Here is a 15,021-nt window from a genome sequence, read left to right as displayed (position 1 = left end):
AGCGCTACCGACGGCGCGCGCCCGGAAGCGCGCGAAGCCAGATGTGGCCGACGCCAACGCGCTGGCCAAGCGGTCCTACTACCTGCCACGCGAGCCAGTCGAAGCGCACCTCTTGAACAAGAAGGAGAAGGCGTCGCTGGCCGCCAAGCTCGTCGCAAGCAGCGATATACCGGTGCCCGCCGCCATGGCCAAAGCGCTAGACGACGACCCGTGCCACGACCTGCAGCACATGCGCGCCTGCATGGAGCAGCTCAAGGCCATCACCACGATCCTCGAGTCGTCTTCGGTCGGGCCGCGCTCCAACAAGCTCTCGCATTACGACTTGTTGCGGTACATGTCGATTCTGGCCTACTTGACGTACCTTACCGACGTGAACAACTCGTTTCGGGGCGTCGAGATCAAGCGCATGGCCAAGTCAGAAGAGATCGCACGGCTTTTCTTCCCAACCAAGCCGGTAGGGTACCGCGGCAAGCTCATTCGGCAGTGGACTGAGATGTACCTCAAAGACCAGAGCCTCCCCAACACGGCGCGCGGCAAGCATCCCAAGATCAAGAGGCCCTCGGACGATACCGACGTCGAGCAGCAGCGTAGTACGATACCAGCAGAAGCATTGGAAGCCGTGTCGCCGGGCATAACTATCTAGTGTCATTGGTACGGAAAGGAGTAACTTTTAATTATGTGGCGTGCGTACATGGAGCTTCTTGCAGCAAGAGTCTGCTGCGGTCACCAGAGCACGCAGTGATGAGAGCGTCCGATGCTCCCGCGACCGTATTGTACCACCTAGAACGAGCCCTCCAAGCCATGTCGAGCTGTCAAACGACGCAAGTGGCCCAGCGTGTGGCCACCCATGACGACGACCCATGACGACGAGCGGTAGAACGAGGCGAGTGGGACCCTCGTGGCCCCGATTTCGTGCTGCGTCGTACATACTGGAGCGCATAAAAGCCAGGGTGAAGAAGCTCTCAGTTGCAATCTTGTGGGCTAGCTAACGTCCTCGCAAGTATGGTGGCACAACCAACTCCACAACCGTCGTTGATGCTCACATGTCGTGTCCACTTGAAAGAAGGCAACCGCACCATCATCGAATGCAGGTGCACGCACGATTGCGCGGCTCCGAGCAGTACGAACCCACGCGCCAGGAGCAATTGGCAGTGGTGACCTTGGTCCGCTGGTATGGGGAGGAGATGGCACGCGTCTCGTGTTGGCACAGAACGCACCATGTCTCCAGGAGCAGCTCTCCCAGGGCTCTTGCTGTCAAGAACGCAGCGTTGGATTGCACCCAACGGTGCCAGTCGGGTGGCATGTGTGCAGATGTGGAGATGCCTTCAACGCATTCACCTTCTCACAGTGCGCCGTTAATCGACTTTTCGATGCGGCTTGCCCCGTCTCCGTCGTCGTCGTACACATACCAAAGTACACGAAGAGCGAGTAGCTTGGGCCAACGGCCCATTCGTCGAGTCGCAGCTACTACATGGCGCGTCTACTATATCCTTGAGGAACACACGTGAAGTCCAGACGCGTTCGCTCGGTGAGCAAGCAGGCTGCGCTGTTGTCGTCGGTCGCCATCACCATGTACTTGCACGTGCTTCCGGTGAGAGCACCTGCATGGCACTTGTACAAGCGGTGGCGTCGTGACCAAATTGACCTTGGACCCACGTTGGCATCCAGAATCTGGTCCACGGACACCCAAGGACTCCTCGCGGCGGCACCAGCCGGTGCTTTGCTGGCGTTGCAGAATCTGCCTCGTGGCGCATCTCATCCATGTGTGAGCACAGCCAGTCGATAAGTGCAATCTCAGAAGGCAAAGTCCACGTATGAACGAGCGCGATGCAGTCGAAAGGCGCGACGGCCACGAGGCGGGCGGCGAGTCCAAGGCTGTCCCATGCCATCCTTCGCGGCAGCATATGTCCTTGAACTGCAAGTCGGGCCACCTGGCACGCCATCACGCTGTGGGTTATTTAGCGAATCGTATCGGCGGAGCCCGGCCCAACTTCAACCGACACATCCCTTTCTACACCCCGTAAGTTCGTTTTCATTCCTTAAGTACGTGACAGGCTGTCGTACTTTGTAGAATACCCTTGTATGTATATGCACCCTCGTAAGTGCGGCGTACTTTGCCGTTGACAACCGCCACCGAGGCTGGGGTTGGGCCAGGGCAAGCAAGATTCACTTCCCATTCTCGCGTCGAAGCTCCACCACCCCACCATGCTGTCCCGCATCTCGACGTTCGCCGCCAAGAAGCAGGCCCGCTCCTTCGCGGCCAAGGCCAGCGCCTTCAACTACCAGGACCCGCTGAACCTCGACAGCTGCCTCACGGACGAGGAGCGCCTCATTCGCGTACGTCTCCTTGATGGCCATGGACAATCCATTCTGAGATGTATGCATTAGGACTCGGCCAACGCCTACTGCCAGCAGGAGCTCATGCCCCGCATCGTCAAGGCCAACCGCGACGGCACGTTTGACAAGAAGATCATGAAGGAAATGGGCGAGCTCGGTCTCCTCGGCCCGACGATCAAGGGCTACGACTGCGCCGGCGTCGGCTACGTGTCGTACGGCCTCATCGCGAACGCAGTCGAGCGCGTCGACTCGGCGTACCGCTCGGCCATGAGCGTGCAGTCGTCGCTCGTCATGTGGCCCATCTACAAGTTTGGTTCGGAGGAGCAGAAGAAGAAGTACCTTCCGCAGTTGGCGGCCGGTGACCTCATTGGCTGCTTTGGCCTCACGGAGCCCAACCACGGGTCGGACCCGAGCTCGATGGAGACGCGCGCGCGCCTCGACGGTGACCACTACATCCTGAACGGTGCCAAGAACTGGATCACCAACTCGCCGATCGCGGACGTCATGGTCATCTGGGCCAAGGACGACCACGGTGACATCCGCGGCTTCATCGTCGACCGCGTACGTGGAGTACTCTGCTTCTGAGCACATGAGGCTCATGGCTCGTGTAGGACACGCCCGGTATCTCGACCCCGTACATTGAGGGCAAGGCCACGCTCCTCGCCTCGGCCACGGGCATGGTATGTCATTCTGCCTCGGCACAGATCTTATCGCGATGGCCCTAGATTTTCTTGGAGGACGTCAAGATCCCCAAGGCCAATATGCTCCCGCACGTCAAGGGCCTCAAGGGTCCGTTCACGTGCCTCAACAGCGCGCGCTACGGCATTGCCTGGGGCTCGCTCGGTGCGGCCACGTCGTGCTATGAGATCGCGCGCCAGTACACGCTCGACCGCAGCCAGTTTGGTGCGCCGCTCGCGGCCAACCAGCTGATCCAGAAGAAGCTCGCGGACATGCTCACGGAGATCAACCTCGGCCTCTTTGCGTGCCTGCAGGTCGGCCGCCTCCAGGACGCGGGTCCGGTCTCGCCCGAGATCATCTCAATCGTCAAGCGCAACTCGTGCGGCAAGTCACTCGACATTGCCCGCACGGCGCGCGATATGCTCGGCGGCAACGGCGTCTCGGACGAGTACCACGTCGTCCGCCACTCGATGAACCTCGAGGCCGTCAACACGTACGAAGGCACGCACGATGTGCACGCGCTCATCCTTGGCCGCGCCATCACGGGCATCCCGGCTTTTGTCCCGCGCATGTCCCCTTAAACACCCTCGCTGCGAGATAGAATATAACAACTGCGTCCTAATACACTTCATGTCGCTGTGTACCTCAGAACTCGCCCTCGCGGCGTCTTGAGCCACACCATGCAACTAATCGTATGCGTGCGCTATATTTTGAACTCACGAGCCTGAAACGAGACGTCTTCACGTCCATTGCAGCGTCGCGACGAGCGCCATGTGATCGGACGGGTAGCGGTGCGACGGAAGACGGCACGCATCAATGGACGCGGGCATCTCCGCGATCGCTGTGACGGCAAGTGACGAGCTCGTATAGAAAATATAGTCGATCGTGTGTTTGGCTTCCTTGCCCGGACGCACCTTCCACGTCGTGTACCTAGTCCATGGCATCACATTACATTGCTCTCCACAGCTCGCGTACGCTGGTTCACGGCCCTCTTGGCAGTAAGCGCTGGCATACCCGTGGTCCTTGACCATTGTCGCATAGGTTGTCGCTGGCATCGCGGGCGTCGGATGCGGCACTGCGTTAAAGTCGCCGCACACGACAATCGCATGGCCAGCGCCCTGCTTGGCACTGAGAGCACGGCAAAGCATGGCAGCTTCTTGGGTCCGAATCGCTTCACCTGCCGCGTCCTTGGCGGCCTTGAGGTGCGTGCAGGCAACGAGCACCTCGTGCGGCGAGTCGCGAAGCGCGAGCTCGACGAGGAGCGCGACTTGATTTTGTGGCTGGAGGGTCGTCGTATCCGGCGGTACGTAGCACGCATACGAGAGCACGTCGTGGCGCAGGACGCGAAAGCGAGCGTTGACAAACACGGCGCAGCCGTCGCGCTGGTCGCTGACTTGCAAACATGGCGAGTCGGGCTTGGGCGCAAAGAGGCCCGTGTAGCCATGCGCGGCGAGCTGCGGCTCGAACCAATCGTGAAAGTGGTCGACTTCTTCCAAGCACACAATGTCGGGAGCAAAGCGCAGAATCTCATCGAGAAGACTACACCAATGAGAGTTGCGGGCTTGAGGAGAAAGGACGTACGGCTGCCGGCGATGGGCCCACGCCAAGGACCCCGGCGGTGCGAGCGTAAAGCCACCGTGGTCGTCGCGGAGGCCGCTCAACCCATCGGCGAGCACGTTGAACTGGAGGATGGTGAACGATGGTGTGTCCGAGGCTGCGGCCAGCGATCGAAGGCTACGCGGGTACAGCCCGGTCATGACGAAACTGCAATATCACGTTTGCAGGGTTTCGGAAGATTGGGATATGCTTTATCACGGGTTTCTTCTCGAACCACTTCATCATGGGAAAATGTCAAAACTGGGTGGACGAGGGCGTCAATTTGACCAAAACTGGGTAAATTGCATGAAAGTCATGAACTTGGTGTTACTATTCTGTGGCACTTGTAGCCGTTGGCATCTTCACATACCGGTACCTCTCCTCCTACGCACTCTTATCCGCAAACAAGACCTGTACAACAACCCTTTAACTTTCCTGATAACTTAACACCTGACATCACCACCTCCCCTTCCCTGCAACTACCAAGCCCAAATACCTCGCCGGAAACTTTAGTGAACAGTTTCCAAATTCCTGTTTTGACGCAGCTTTTCCCAACTTTCCCAACCAGTATCGTCGTTTCATCATCTGGTTCGTCAACGCCATCCTCTGCCGCGGTGCTGGCCACGATGACTAACGACGATGTGCGCATACGGACTTCTGGAGGCTTGGTCACAGGCTTCTGTATTGAACTAATAGCCCAGCGGTCTTATCATGCCCGTGCTTGGAGGCGCATCTTGTTGCGGACTTTATAATAGTGAGCCGCTCATTCTACCCATGTGCCCTCGTCGAACACACTGGACGTTGGCGGCATAGCAGCCACTGCCGTCGGGTCGCGACAGCTGTTTGCATCGGGCCGCATATTCAGTGCCCCAGCTTCCTCTGGCGTAAGCCGCTACATTTCCACAGTCGTTCAAATCCACCGTCATCGAAACAAACTACATAGGATAGATCATGAAACGCTCAAGCGTTTCATGCTGCCGCGCGCATGTCATTAGCGTAATTGAAATGACATGGGCGTAACTAGATGCTAGTCGACGCGTCGCGTCCGCAAGCAAAGCGCTACAGTTGTGAAATCTTTCAACAAAAGAGCCTGCGGGCTTGTGCGTCGGTGTGCTACGGATGGGACACCACGCTGGCATCTGCTGCGACAGTCAGCACCCGCTGTGACCCGCTGTGAGCGCTGTCCGTACGTTCAGCGCCTCTCACGCTCGATAAAACACTGGGAAGAGCATGAACCTGCCGCAGAATATAGGACAGAAAGCGCATTGGCTGGAATCGACGGTACTTGGTGTTTGCCGTGTCATGCATTCTTGACGTTGTGGGTTCGTACGATCGCCTGCAGAAGTACACCTTGCGCACCACATCCTTGCGCAATGGCAATTGACAACCATCTGCTGCCGTCAGATGGCTCGTCGCTGGCAGCGATCGTGGCCGCCGTTTTTGGTGTTGTTGAGTACTATTCACTTTTCAAAATGCGCCCTGGTCTCTTTGCCCCCGCTCTTGCGCTCGCCGCCGCGACGTCGCCCAACGAGTGGCACCCGTGCCCACTCTACTCGGACGTGGGCACCGCGGCCGAGCACAAGCAGTACGAAGCGTCGTACAACTTTACGGCCGAGTGCATTGAGCTGTCGGCCCCGGTCTGCTACCCCGGCGTGTGCGAAGGCTCCAAGACGCTGACGCTCTTTCTCAAGCGCATTCCCGCCACGCACCCGACGACGCCGGCCAAGGCCGTGTGGCTCATGCAAGGCGGTCCTGGTGCAGCGTCCGATGCGAGTAGGTTTTTTGCATATTTCTGCGAGTTCACACTCGCGACTACTCTAGTGGAGCCGTCCATGGCGCAGATCTATGAAGCCGCCAACGGCACCATTAGCCTGTACACGATGGACCACCGCGGCGTCGGGCGCAGCTCGCCCTTGTCGGCCATCTGCCCTGATGTGGCAACGGCCGAGATCGAGACGCTTGACGTGGCGCACACCAAGTGCTTCAAGAAGCTCAAGGCCAAGTACGGTACGACCACCACGACATATCCATGCGAATATGATGGGACTTATCCCTCTATAGGGCCCAACGCTGCCAAGGGCTTCTCGGTCACAAGCGCGGCCACGGACCTTGCGACAATCATCCAGAGCCCACTCCTCGCGGCCTCGGACGTCTTCGTCTACGGCGTGAGCTACGGCACGTACCTCACCGAGCGCCTCATGCACCTCGCGCCCAAAAACGTCAAGGGCTACATCCTCGACAGTATGCTGGCCGAGAGCCCGTTGAGCACGTACAGCGACTGGGACCGCGACGTTGCGCACGTTGGTACGTGGACCCTACCCCTCTTTTACCCAAGAGACTAACTAGTCTATTTTGGTCTTAGAAAAGGAGTACTACCATTTCTGCGACAAGGACCCAGTGTGCGCGTCCAAGATTGGCCCCAATTCGAAGCAATTCGCATTTGATTTGTACAAAAAGCTCGATGCGAACGACACGGCGTGTGCCCAAACGATTTATGCCGCCAAGGGGATTCCGTCCGACTTTGTGGGATCGACGCTTGCCGGCATGTTGACCAACTACAACCAGCGCAACTTGATTCCTGCGATTCTCTACCGCCTCGCCAAGTGTGTTGTTGACGTCGAGAGCGAAGCTACGTTCCTAACCGGTCTTCTCGGCCTTGCCTCGGAGGCTGACGACACGGAAGGGCGCGATGACATTGTCCCTGGCGACGCTGAGACGGGCGAGTCAGTTATCGATGACATTCTCTACAGCAACATTGTCTTCAACGAGATCTGGGAGTCGCCGTCTCCGTCGGTCGAGCGCCTCGAGAAGGACTCGTCCAAGCTCACGTGGCGCAGCAGCGACAAGATCTCGACGCTTCTCAAGGTCGGCAAGTACTGCCTCTACACCGGCGGCAAGGACGCCGTGTGCAAGCAGTTTGAAATCGCAGCGGGCTCCGAGTCGTTTGCATACGCCCATGACCAGTACTGGAACAAGACGGCGGCGGTTCCGGCTGGCGCGAGCGCCCTCTTGCTCTCGGGTGGAATTGACGTCCAGACGATCCCCAAGTATGCCGTGGCCCAGAATGCGTCCATGGCCGGTGACAAGAAGCTCCTTTTGCAGTTCCCGTTTGGCGGCCACAGCATCATTTCGACGACAAGCACGGACCCCAAGGTAGAGTGCCCCGCTTTTCAGATCGATGTACTTATGGTCTGTGGCTGTAGGACGCGACCAAGCACTGCGGCATGGACATCCTCAACATGTACCTCCAGTCGGGCGGCAACCTCAAGGCCATCAAGACCGACTGCATGGAAAACGTCCAGCCCCTTGATTTCACGCTCATCCACGACGAGGCCAAGGCCCTCGAGCTCTTTGGCAACACGACCGATCTCTTTGGCGATGAAGAGCGCCGTGTGCGGGCGGCCGTGCAGAGCGAAATCGCCAAGGCGGACGCCAAGCACAGCACCGAGACGATTGCGCTCACTGGCGGCTTGATCGCGTGCGTGCTTGCCGTCATGGGCATGGCTCTGTACGTCAAGAAGCAGCAACGTGCGCTGGCCAAGGACAGTACGGCGGCGGTCGAGTCAGAAGTCAAGGACGCCAAGGAAGATAACGCCAAGGAGGAATCCGCCTCGGACGACGCTACGGTCGCCCAGGTCTAAGTTGTTAATTGTATACATTTCCTTGTTCATGTGGATAAAGCAGCACAATTTTGTCATTCTCGCGTAATGAAACCTACAACAACAACATTTCATCTGCAATTTGTACGTACTTGAAGAAGGAAAGTGTGCGTTCAATAGTCTGTATCGTCCATTTAGACGCGTCCTACGCCTCCAAAACCAAAAGGATGCACAGTTCTAGTTCACTGTGCCGAATACAAAGGAGCTTGTGTCGTCAATTGAGTCACAATGCGCAGCGTGAGACACGTGGACCGAGAGCTGGACATTGTCATCTGGTCTACCTTAGCACATTGCCAGTAGAACTGAGCAATGTGTTTGTTTCGATCAGTGTCATGTCAATACCAAGCTAGACTGTAACGAGGAGGTCCGTCGCCTCGACGTTCCAGTTGGCGCATATTTGGTCGCGGCGTGTGCCGACATAGAATCATTGATTCTTGCACAGTACGTGGGTGCACAAAAATGTCAACTCGTGTCGGGGGTCGAGACAAACCGCCGTGGGTCGCGTGCAGGATTGTGATACCAGGACCCCCACCAATGAATACTACGATGCGCCGAAATCCAGTACTGTGGCACTGGCTGTCATAGTATGTCAGGTGCTCTGCCGCTGCTGCAAGTGTCAGCTCGACATTCTCGTCTCCTGCGACGTGTAGTACGAAGTCTCATTTTCCAACATGCTTCGTCCCAGTCACCTCGCATTGGCGCTTACGCTTTCCACCGCTGTCGCCGCCAGCGAATGGCACAAGTGTCCGCTCTTCTCGCATGTCGGCAATGAGACGTACGCGGTCGACAACTACCCGCGCTATAGCAACGCCACGGCCGAGTGCCTCGAACTCCAAGTGCCAGTTTGCTACCCAGGCGTCTGCACGAGCGACAAGACGCTCAGCGTCTTTATCAAGCGCATCCCCGCACTCCACCCGACGACGCCCAGCAAAGCCGTGTGGCTGATGCAAGGCGGCCCCGGCGCGCCGTCCGATGCCAGTACATCGACCGACGTCCATTGCTTGTATAGAAAATCTTATGCGTGGTGATGTGTAGTGGAAAGCTCGATGGTCGGGATATTCGCAGCCGCCAACGGCACGATGAGCCTCTACACGATGGACCATCGCGGCGTTGGCCGCAGCTCGCCGCTTTCAACCCACTGCCCCGAGCTGCGCGACGAGAGCGTCATGACTGAGGACACGGCCGTTGCTGCTGCCTATTCCAACTGTTTTCAAAAGCTCAAGGATCGCTATGGTACCTTGTCCTTCAAGCATCGACATGTCATTAACGGAATGCCATTAGGCGCGGACGCGCCCAAGGGCTTCTCGGTCACGAGCGCGGCGACCGACCTCGCGACGATCATTTCGAGTCCGCTGCTCGCTGCGGACGATGTTTACGTCTACGGCGTGAGCTACGGCACGTACTTGGTCGAACGACTCATGCACCTCGCACCCAAGAACGTCAAGGGCTACGTCCTCGATAGCATGCTGGCCGAGAGCCCGTTGAGCACGTACAGCGACTGGGACCGTGACGTGGCCACTGTCGGTACGATTGCCACATGTGAGGTCTAGGGTTGCGATCGTTTTTTCTAGAAAAAACCTACTATGGCCTCTGCGACCGCGACCCCGTCTGCTCGTCCAAGATTGGCCCCAATTCGAAGCAATTTGCTTTTGATTTGTACAAAAAGCTCGACGCCAATGACACGGCATGTGCCCAGACCATCTACGCGGCCAAGGGCCTCCCGTCCGACTTTCTCGGGAGCATGTTTTCCGGCATGATCACCAGCTACACCCAGCGCAACTTGATCCCGGCCATCCTCTACCGCCTCTCGCAGTGCGTCAAGGACATTGGCACGCAAGACCGCTTCCTCAACGGCCTGCTTGGCTCGCCCACGGACGAGACGAGCGACGACCGCGGGGACATTGTGCCGGGCGACACGCAGACGGGCGAGTCGGCAACCGACGACCTTCTCTACAACAACATTGTCTTCAACGAGATCTGGGAGCTGCCGTCGCCGTCATTCAAGCGCCTCCGCGACGACGCCACCAAGATCTCGTGGCGCGGGTCGCCTAGCGACGTCACCAAGGTCAACCTCTTCAAGTTTTGCGCGTTCCGTGGCCACTCGGACCCCGTCTGCCACGACCTGGGGCTTGACGAGCCAAAGCAAACGTTCGCGTACGCTCATGACCAATACTGGAACAAGACGGCAGCGATCCCGGCCGGCGCGAGCGCCCTCTTGCTCTCGGGCGGCATTGACATTCAGACGATCCCAGAGTACGCGGTGATTGAGAACACAACGATGGTCGGCGACAAGAAGCTCCTTTTGCAGTTCCCGTTTGGCGGCCACAGCATCATTTCGACGACGCCCACCGATACCAACGTACACCTACCACTCAATGTTATTTGTGGTATGACAATACGTACTGGAATAGCGTTCCGCGAACACCTGCGGCATGGACATCCTCAACATGTACCTCCAGTCGGGCGGCAACCTCAAGGCCATCAAGACCGACTGTATGGAAAACGTCCAGCCCCTTGATTTCACGCTCATCCACGACGAGGCCAAGGCCCTCGAGCTCTTTGGCAACACGACCGATCTCTTTGGCGATGAAGAGCGCCGTGTGCGGGCGGTCGTGCAGAGCGAAATCGCCAAGGCGGACGCCAAGCACAGCACCGAGACGATTGCGCTCACCGGCGGCTTGGTCGCGTGCGTGCTTGCCGTCATGGGCATGGCTGTGTACGTCAAGAAGCAGCAGCGCGCGCTGGCCAAGGACAATACGGCGGCGGTCGAGTCAGAAGTCAAGGACGCCAAGGAAGATAACGCCAAGGAGGAATCCGCCTCGGACGACGCTACGGTCGCCCAGGTCTAAGTTGTCCATTTCACCAGCTACTCATTTCATTGTCAATAAAGAAAATGCAAAATGTGATACACTGGAATCATTTCCAGCCATACATTTGCATTTGAGGCATGTACAAGGGGAAAATGTATCATCACCCATCAGCTCGCGCACAGACGCGTCTACGTCGACGGCGCAGTTAAAATAGCTACGGGCTGCACCTCGTGGAGCACCTTGTGCATCTCGCGCCCAGGAACGTCAAGGATTACATTCTCGGTGGCGTCATGAACGAAAGCCCCGTCTTGTGGTTCTTTGACTGACCGCCTGGTGACCGACGTGGGTATGTCACGCTGACACGAATGCAGGTTACCCTTAGGGTCCTCGTGGCCGTTACACAATTCTTCGTAAAAAGGGCGTACTATCGCATCTGTGATGCAATGCCACATTCGCACAATAAGTACTGTGCCGGTGCATTCCCGGGAGAGTACCGACGCGTCACGCTCTCGAACTTGTGTTTACATTAGTCTTCACAATTGCTATAATTTACTGGTCGAAATGTAAATGGACCTCACGTCGCGCTCGCTCCGTTGCGCGCAATCGTGTCGATCAAGACGGCGATATCGTTGTGCATTTCAATCTCATAGTACGTTTGATACGTGGCTTCGCACGCGGCGCGCCATTCGGTGCGCGGCACATTGTTGGCTACGAGCACCTGAACCACGGGCTCAACGACTTCCAGTGGCGCGAACGCGCCGTGGACTCGGTACCCCGAGTAGTCGTAGCCTTTTTGCAGCAGCGTCGCGCCGTCGCTCAACGTCGTGCCCATGGTCCAGCTCGTCCAGCTACGCGTGTACCCTTGTAGCGGCTGCCTGGGGTCGTCCTCGATTCCTTGGACAAGCAGGAGGAACTTGCCAGGCTCTTGAATCGTTCGAATGAGCAGGTTGTGTGTGTCATTCGTGCCGCGACAGTAGACAATGTCGTCGCCAAGACGTTCCATCACCTACATCCCATGTCTAGAGACTCGTAGAAAGCGTAGTGACTTCGAACCTCGGTGGCCGCTGTGTTCTCGCATGCAGTCTGCACGGCGTGCAGCGGCGACGGCACCACGTATTGCTGGTGCACGGCAGTACAGTACGTGTTTTCAAGCTCTGAGACGCAGACGCGCACGAATGGCAAGCTCGCACCGTCACGTGGAAACGGCGCCTGCGCGTAGAGCTGTGGAAATCGCTGGTGGAGCTGGTCCATGATCCAGACAGCGCTAGTCGCGCGGCTCACGGGTTCGTCCAACAGGCCCGCCAAAGGGTGGCTCGGCGACGATGGCTATCCACATGAAAAGCGTCAGTACACAGCTAGATAGCAGAGCCATCTCATGATCCTACCGGCGCTGTCACGCGCTGCACCCACGCAGCGAGCAAGGACGCGCGGGTTTCGGCCTCGGCGACTTGCTGCTGTAGAGCCCGTTGGACCTCTTGGCTTGCCAAAGCCTCTTCCTCGAGCGCAAGGGCAATGTCTTTCCACGCAACGTGCGACGTAGGACACGCTTTCTGTGTCTGTTGACATTGCAGTTGAGCCAGGCGCTGCTCCAGGAGCGGGATTTCGTCGTCGAGCGCGCTTGCTTCGAGCGCTATGAGGTACCGGTACCGACGCTGGGCCTCGCGGTGTCGCTGGCGCTTCTCCTGCACGGGACGCAGCGTCGGATCCGCGTTGACTTGGAGGTCGTACATGCCTTGGCGAAACGACAACGGTGGTGTCCACATGGCTGTAGTCAAACGCGAAATGAAAAATGACCCACCGCGCTGACAGCTCCGTCTTGAAGAAGTAGCTAACAAATCAAAGAAAGGCCACACAGCCGTGATGCCGTGCCATGGTCAGCGCTGATTGGAGGCTCAACGTCCACCCACCCACCCACCGTCTCGTTCTGAGCAAAACGACATGTGTTTTGACGCGCTCTTTGGAGTCCTGATGCCAAGTCATACGCGTCACGATCATATGGCGACCACAGGCATTTCTGTGCCATCCATAAGAGATGTGAAGAAAGCCAATCGCGATTACCCATCCACAGGAAATCCTCTGTAGTACAATTGTACTGGTCGATGCGCTGCAACAATATCCAGTGGTGCCTCCCAACGATCGATGATGGATGGTATGCAAGCCTGCCGGTAATGTGAAGATTTTTGTTTTGCGGTCGGCAGCATTTTCGTGAGGCTTGATTGGCTGCACCTACCGCGATCAGTCGTGTGATTGGCCGAGCCGTGATAGTCAGTATCTTTGACGAGAATCGATCGTTCGAGGATTGATAAGCACAACCACAAGAATAGTCTTCTTATCCACAGCGCTAGCGCAACCACCTCGCACGAGACATCATCTCTCGTGACGCGGGTAGCGTGCTTATGCAGTTTGAGGCAAATAGTTTGGAGGGACCGTGAATCAGAGATCGCGACTTGTTTTTGTGTACGCCTCAAAAATCTCTCGAGTGTGCCAGGTGTCTTGCGAGTGCGTATACCACCGTGGGTACCTGCGAAATTACGTCGAGTAACCCAAAAGTCGGGTTGCGAGTGGTCGATCCATGCGCTGGGTCCACGCCGAGAGATAGTTGTCACCCGACTGTCAGTCTGGGGTAGAGTCTCTCATGGACCGTCAAGCTGTCGTCTGATTCTGCTCTCTAGCTCTTGTGAAAATGGCACGCGCTCGAGGGGAAGATATGATTGCTCCAGATATATATTTCCACTCAAGTAGACGATTTTCAAAAAACAGCCACAAAATACTACTACGTAATTTAAGGTGGAATGAGCCAGTCCATTCTCGCAAGGGTACATGGAAAAAATCATGCACCCTTGATTCTCGGAAGCATCGCATGCGCTGGTTATAAATGGCGCGCGGCGTAAACTTGAAGCGTGCGTATGACTCCGGACTCATTCCACCGGAATTCCATCCGCGCCATTTTGAATTCGGTTCTGCCGTCGGGGGCCGCATAGCCCGTGAAATCTCATTGTGTTGGCATATGGTAGGGCGGACACATATCTTCAACATCAATGCCTTTTGATGTTCTCGCCCAGCATATTTGGTTTCACATGGCTTGTTCGCGCAGATGAAGAGGGCGCGAGTCCTGCATTTACCGCTGCACCTCGGGTGGATCGGAAACGAAATTGCGAGGCTCAACCGAAAAGTCACTGGTTTCATGGACTGGCGGTCAGTCAATGAATGAGCCCGTTTCGGCGCCTTGCAGGCGAGCAACTCCCAGAGCCAAATTGCATAGTTGAAGAAAAGTACGTTTAAGCCAAATGCATGTCGGCTAAATCAATAATGTTTCAACAGACACGACACACTACTTCACGATCAACTCGGTCGGCGACGAGCGTAGTACTGACGACGTTGGGTCGCCGCTTGGTGGGTCTGTTCAACAGAAGCGTAGCTGCCCCACCACCAGACTGCACCCAATGACGGCGTTCATGGTTGCGGCACCACTCCCGACAGCCAGCAACCTCACTATTCGGATACGCCTCGTCGAGGTACGTTTGGTAGAGAAGACGATAGCATTCAAAAAGATCGTCTCGGGACGCCGATGCCAGAAGCGACCGCACTGCTTGTTGGTACCATGGCGTCTCCAGCGGCAGACAATCGCCGTCGCCCGCGTACCAACTCGTCTCGACTCGTAGACCTCTTGAATCAAATTTGCATTCTCGCTTCTCCGCGTCAAGACGATCCTACACATGTCGTTGCGTCATTCAAGATGACATTCGTTTCGTCGTGCTATCAGTCCATCCACGTTCGCTTCAGTGGACCTGGGGGCGCGAGAGCACCAAGATGCGTCCGTGCTCTGGAGTACACTGGATTGCAATGTGATTTGTGTCGTGCTGCCAACCTGAAAACGGACATAGCGCAGGTTGACGGCTTCGAGCCTCTGCACCCACATCTTTTTCAATCATATGCAGCGC

The 15,021-nt window shown here is 57.1% G+C and overlaps 6 protein-coding genes across 6 annotated transcripts; 4 read left to right on the top strand and 2 right to left on the bottom strand.

Moving 5' to 3' along the window:
* Positions 1-41: 41 nt before the first annotated feature.
* Positions 42-643, top strand: SPRG_11330 (hypothetical protein; the record flags this gene model as incomplete). Its single annotated transcript, XM_012351512.1, has 2 exons — positions 42-72; positions 99-643. 2 exons carry the CDS (start codon positions 42-44, stop codon positions 641-643), a joined length of 576 nt encoding a protein of 191 aa, XP_012206902.1.
* Positions 644-2,164: 1,521 nt separating this feature from the next.
* SPRG_11329 (glutaryl-CoA dehydrogenase) lies at positions 2,165-3,664 on the top strand. The gene is made up of 4 exons (XM_012351511.1): positions 2,165-2,337; positions 2,389-2,898; positions 2,949-3,017; positions 3,063-3,664. Exons 1-4 carry the CDS (start codon positions 2,206-2,208, stop codon positions 3,594-3,596), a joined length of 1,245 nt encoding a protein of 414 aa, XP_012206901.1. The 5' UTR covers positions 2,165-2,205; the 3' UTR covers positions 3,597-3,664.
* Positions 3,665-3,755: 91 nt separating this feature from the next.
* SPRG_11328 (hypothetical protein) lies at positions 3,756-4,772 on the bottom strand (the record flags this gene model as incomplete). Its single annotated transcript, XM_012351510.1, has 3 exons — positions 3,756-3,945; positions 3,991-4,554; positions 4,597-4,772. 3 exons carry the CDS (start codon positions 4,770-4,772, stop codon positions 3,756-3,758), a joined length of 930 nt encoding a protein of 309 aa, XP_012206900.1.
* Positions 4,773-6,083: 1,311 nt separating this feature from the next.
* On the top strand, positions 6,084-8,252 carry SPRG_11327 (hypothetical protein; the record flags this gene model as incomplete). Its single annotated transcript, XM_012351509.1, has 5 exons — positions 6,084-6,384; positions 6,433-6,618; positions 6,673-6,915; positions 6,974-7,764; positions 7,815-8,252. 5 exons carry the CDS (start codon positions 6,084-6,086, stop codon positions 8,250-8,252), a joined length of 1,959 nt encoding a protein of 652 aa, XP_012206899.1.
* Positions 8,253-8,941: 689 nt separating this feature from the next.
* On the top strand, positions 8,942-11,119 carry SPRG_11326 (hypothetical protein; the record flags this gene model as incomplete). The annotated part of the gene is made up of 5 exons (XM_012351508.1): positions 8,942-9,248; positions 9,306-9,503; positions 9,552-9,794; positions 9,842-10,629; positions 10,682-11,119. The coding sequence occupies 5 exons, from the start codon at positions 8,942-8,944 to the stop codon at positions 11,117-11,119; spliced, it is 1,974 nt and encodes a 657-aa protein (XP_012206898.1).
* A 535-nt stretch (positions 11,120-11,654) lies between these two features.
* On the bottom strand, positions 11,655-12,810 carry SPRG_11325 (hypothetical protein; the record flags this gene model as incomplete). Its single annotated transcript, XM_012351507.1, has 3 exons — positions 11,655-12,086; positions 12,134-12,406; positions 12,466-12,810. The coding sequence occupies 3 exons, from the start codon at positions 12,808-12,810 to the stop codon at positions 11,655-11,657; spliced, it is 1,050 nt and encodes a 349-aa protein (XP_012206897.1).
* Positions 12,811-15,021: the final 2,211 nt, after the last annotated feature.

Source organism: Saprolegnia parasitica, assembly GCF_000151545.1.
Source record: "Saprolegnia parasitica CBS 223.65 unplaced genomic scaffold supercont2.81, whole genome shotgun sequence".
Classification (NCBI taxonomy): domain Eukaryota; phylum Oomycota; class Saprolegniomycetes; order Saprolegniales; family Saprolegniaceae; genus Saprolegnia; species Saprolegnia parasitica.
The sequence above is the reverse complement of the archived record's forward strand: the minus strand, read 5'-3'. Positions and strand labels throughout refer to the sequence as shown.

Bases quoted from the DNA above. Each gene is read 5' to 3' on its own strand.
- SPRG_11329 (XM_012351511.1), top strand. From the start codon at position 2,206: ATGCTGTCCCGCATCTCGACGTTCGCCGCCAAGAAGCAGGCCCGCTCC. The intron at 2,338-2,388 runs GTACGTCTCCTT...TGTATGCATTAG, and splicing joins ACGAGGAGCGCCTCATTCGC to GACTCGGCCAACGCCTACTG. The intron at 2,899-2,948 runs GTACGTGGAGTA...TGGCTCGTGTAG, and splicing joins GCGGCTTCATCGTCGACCGC to GACACGCCCGGTATCTCGAC.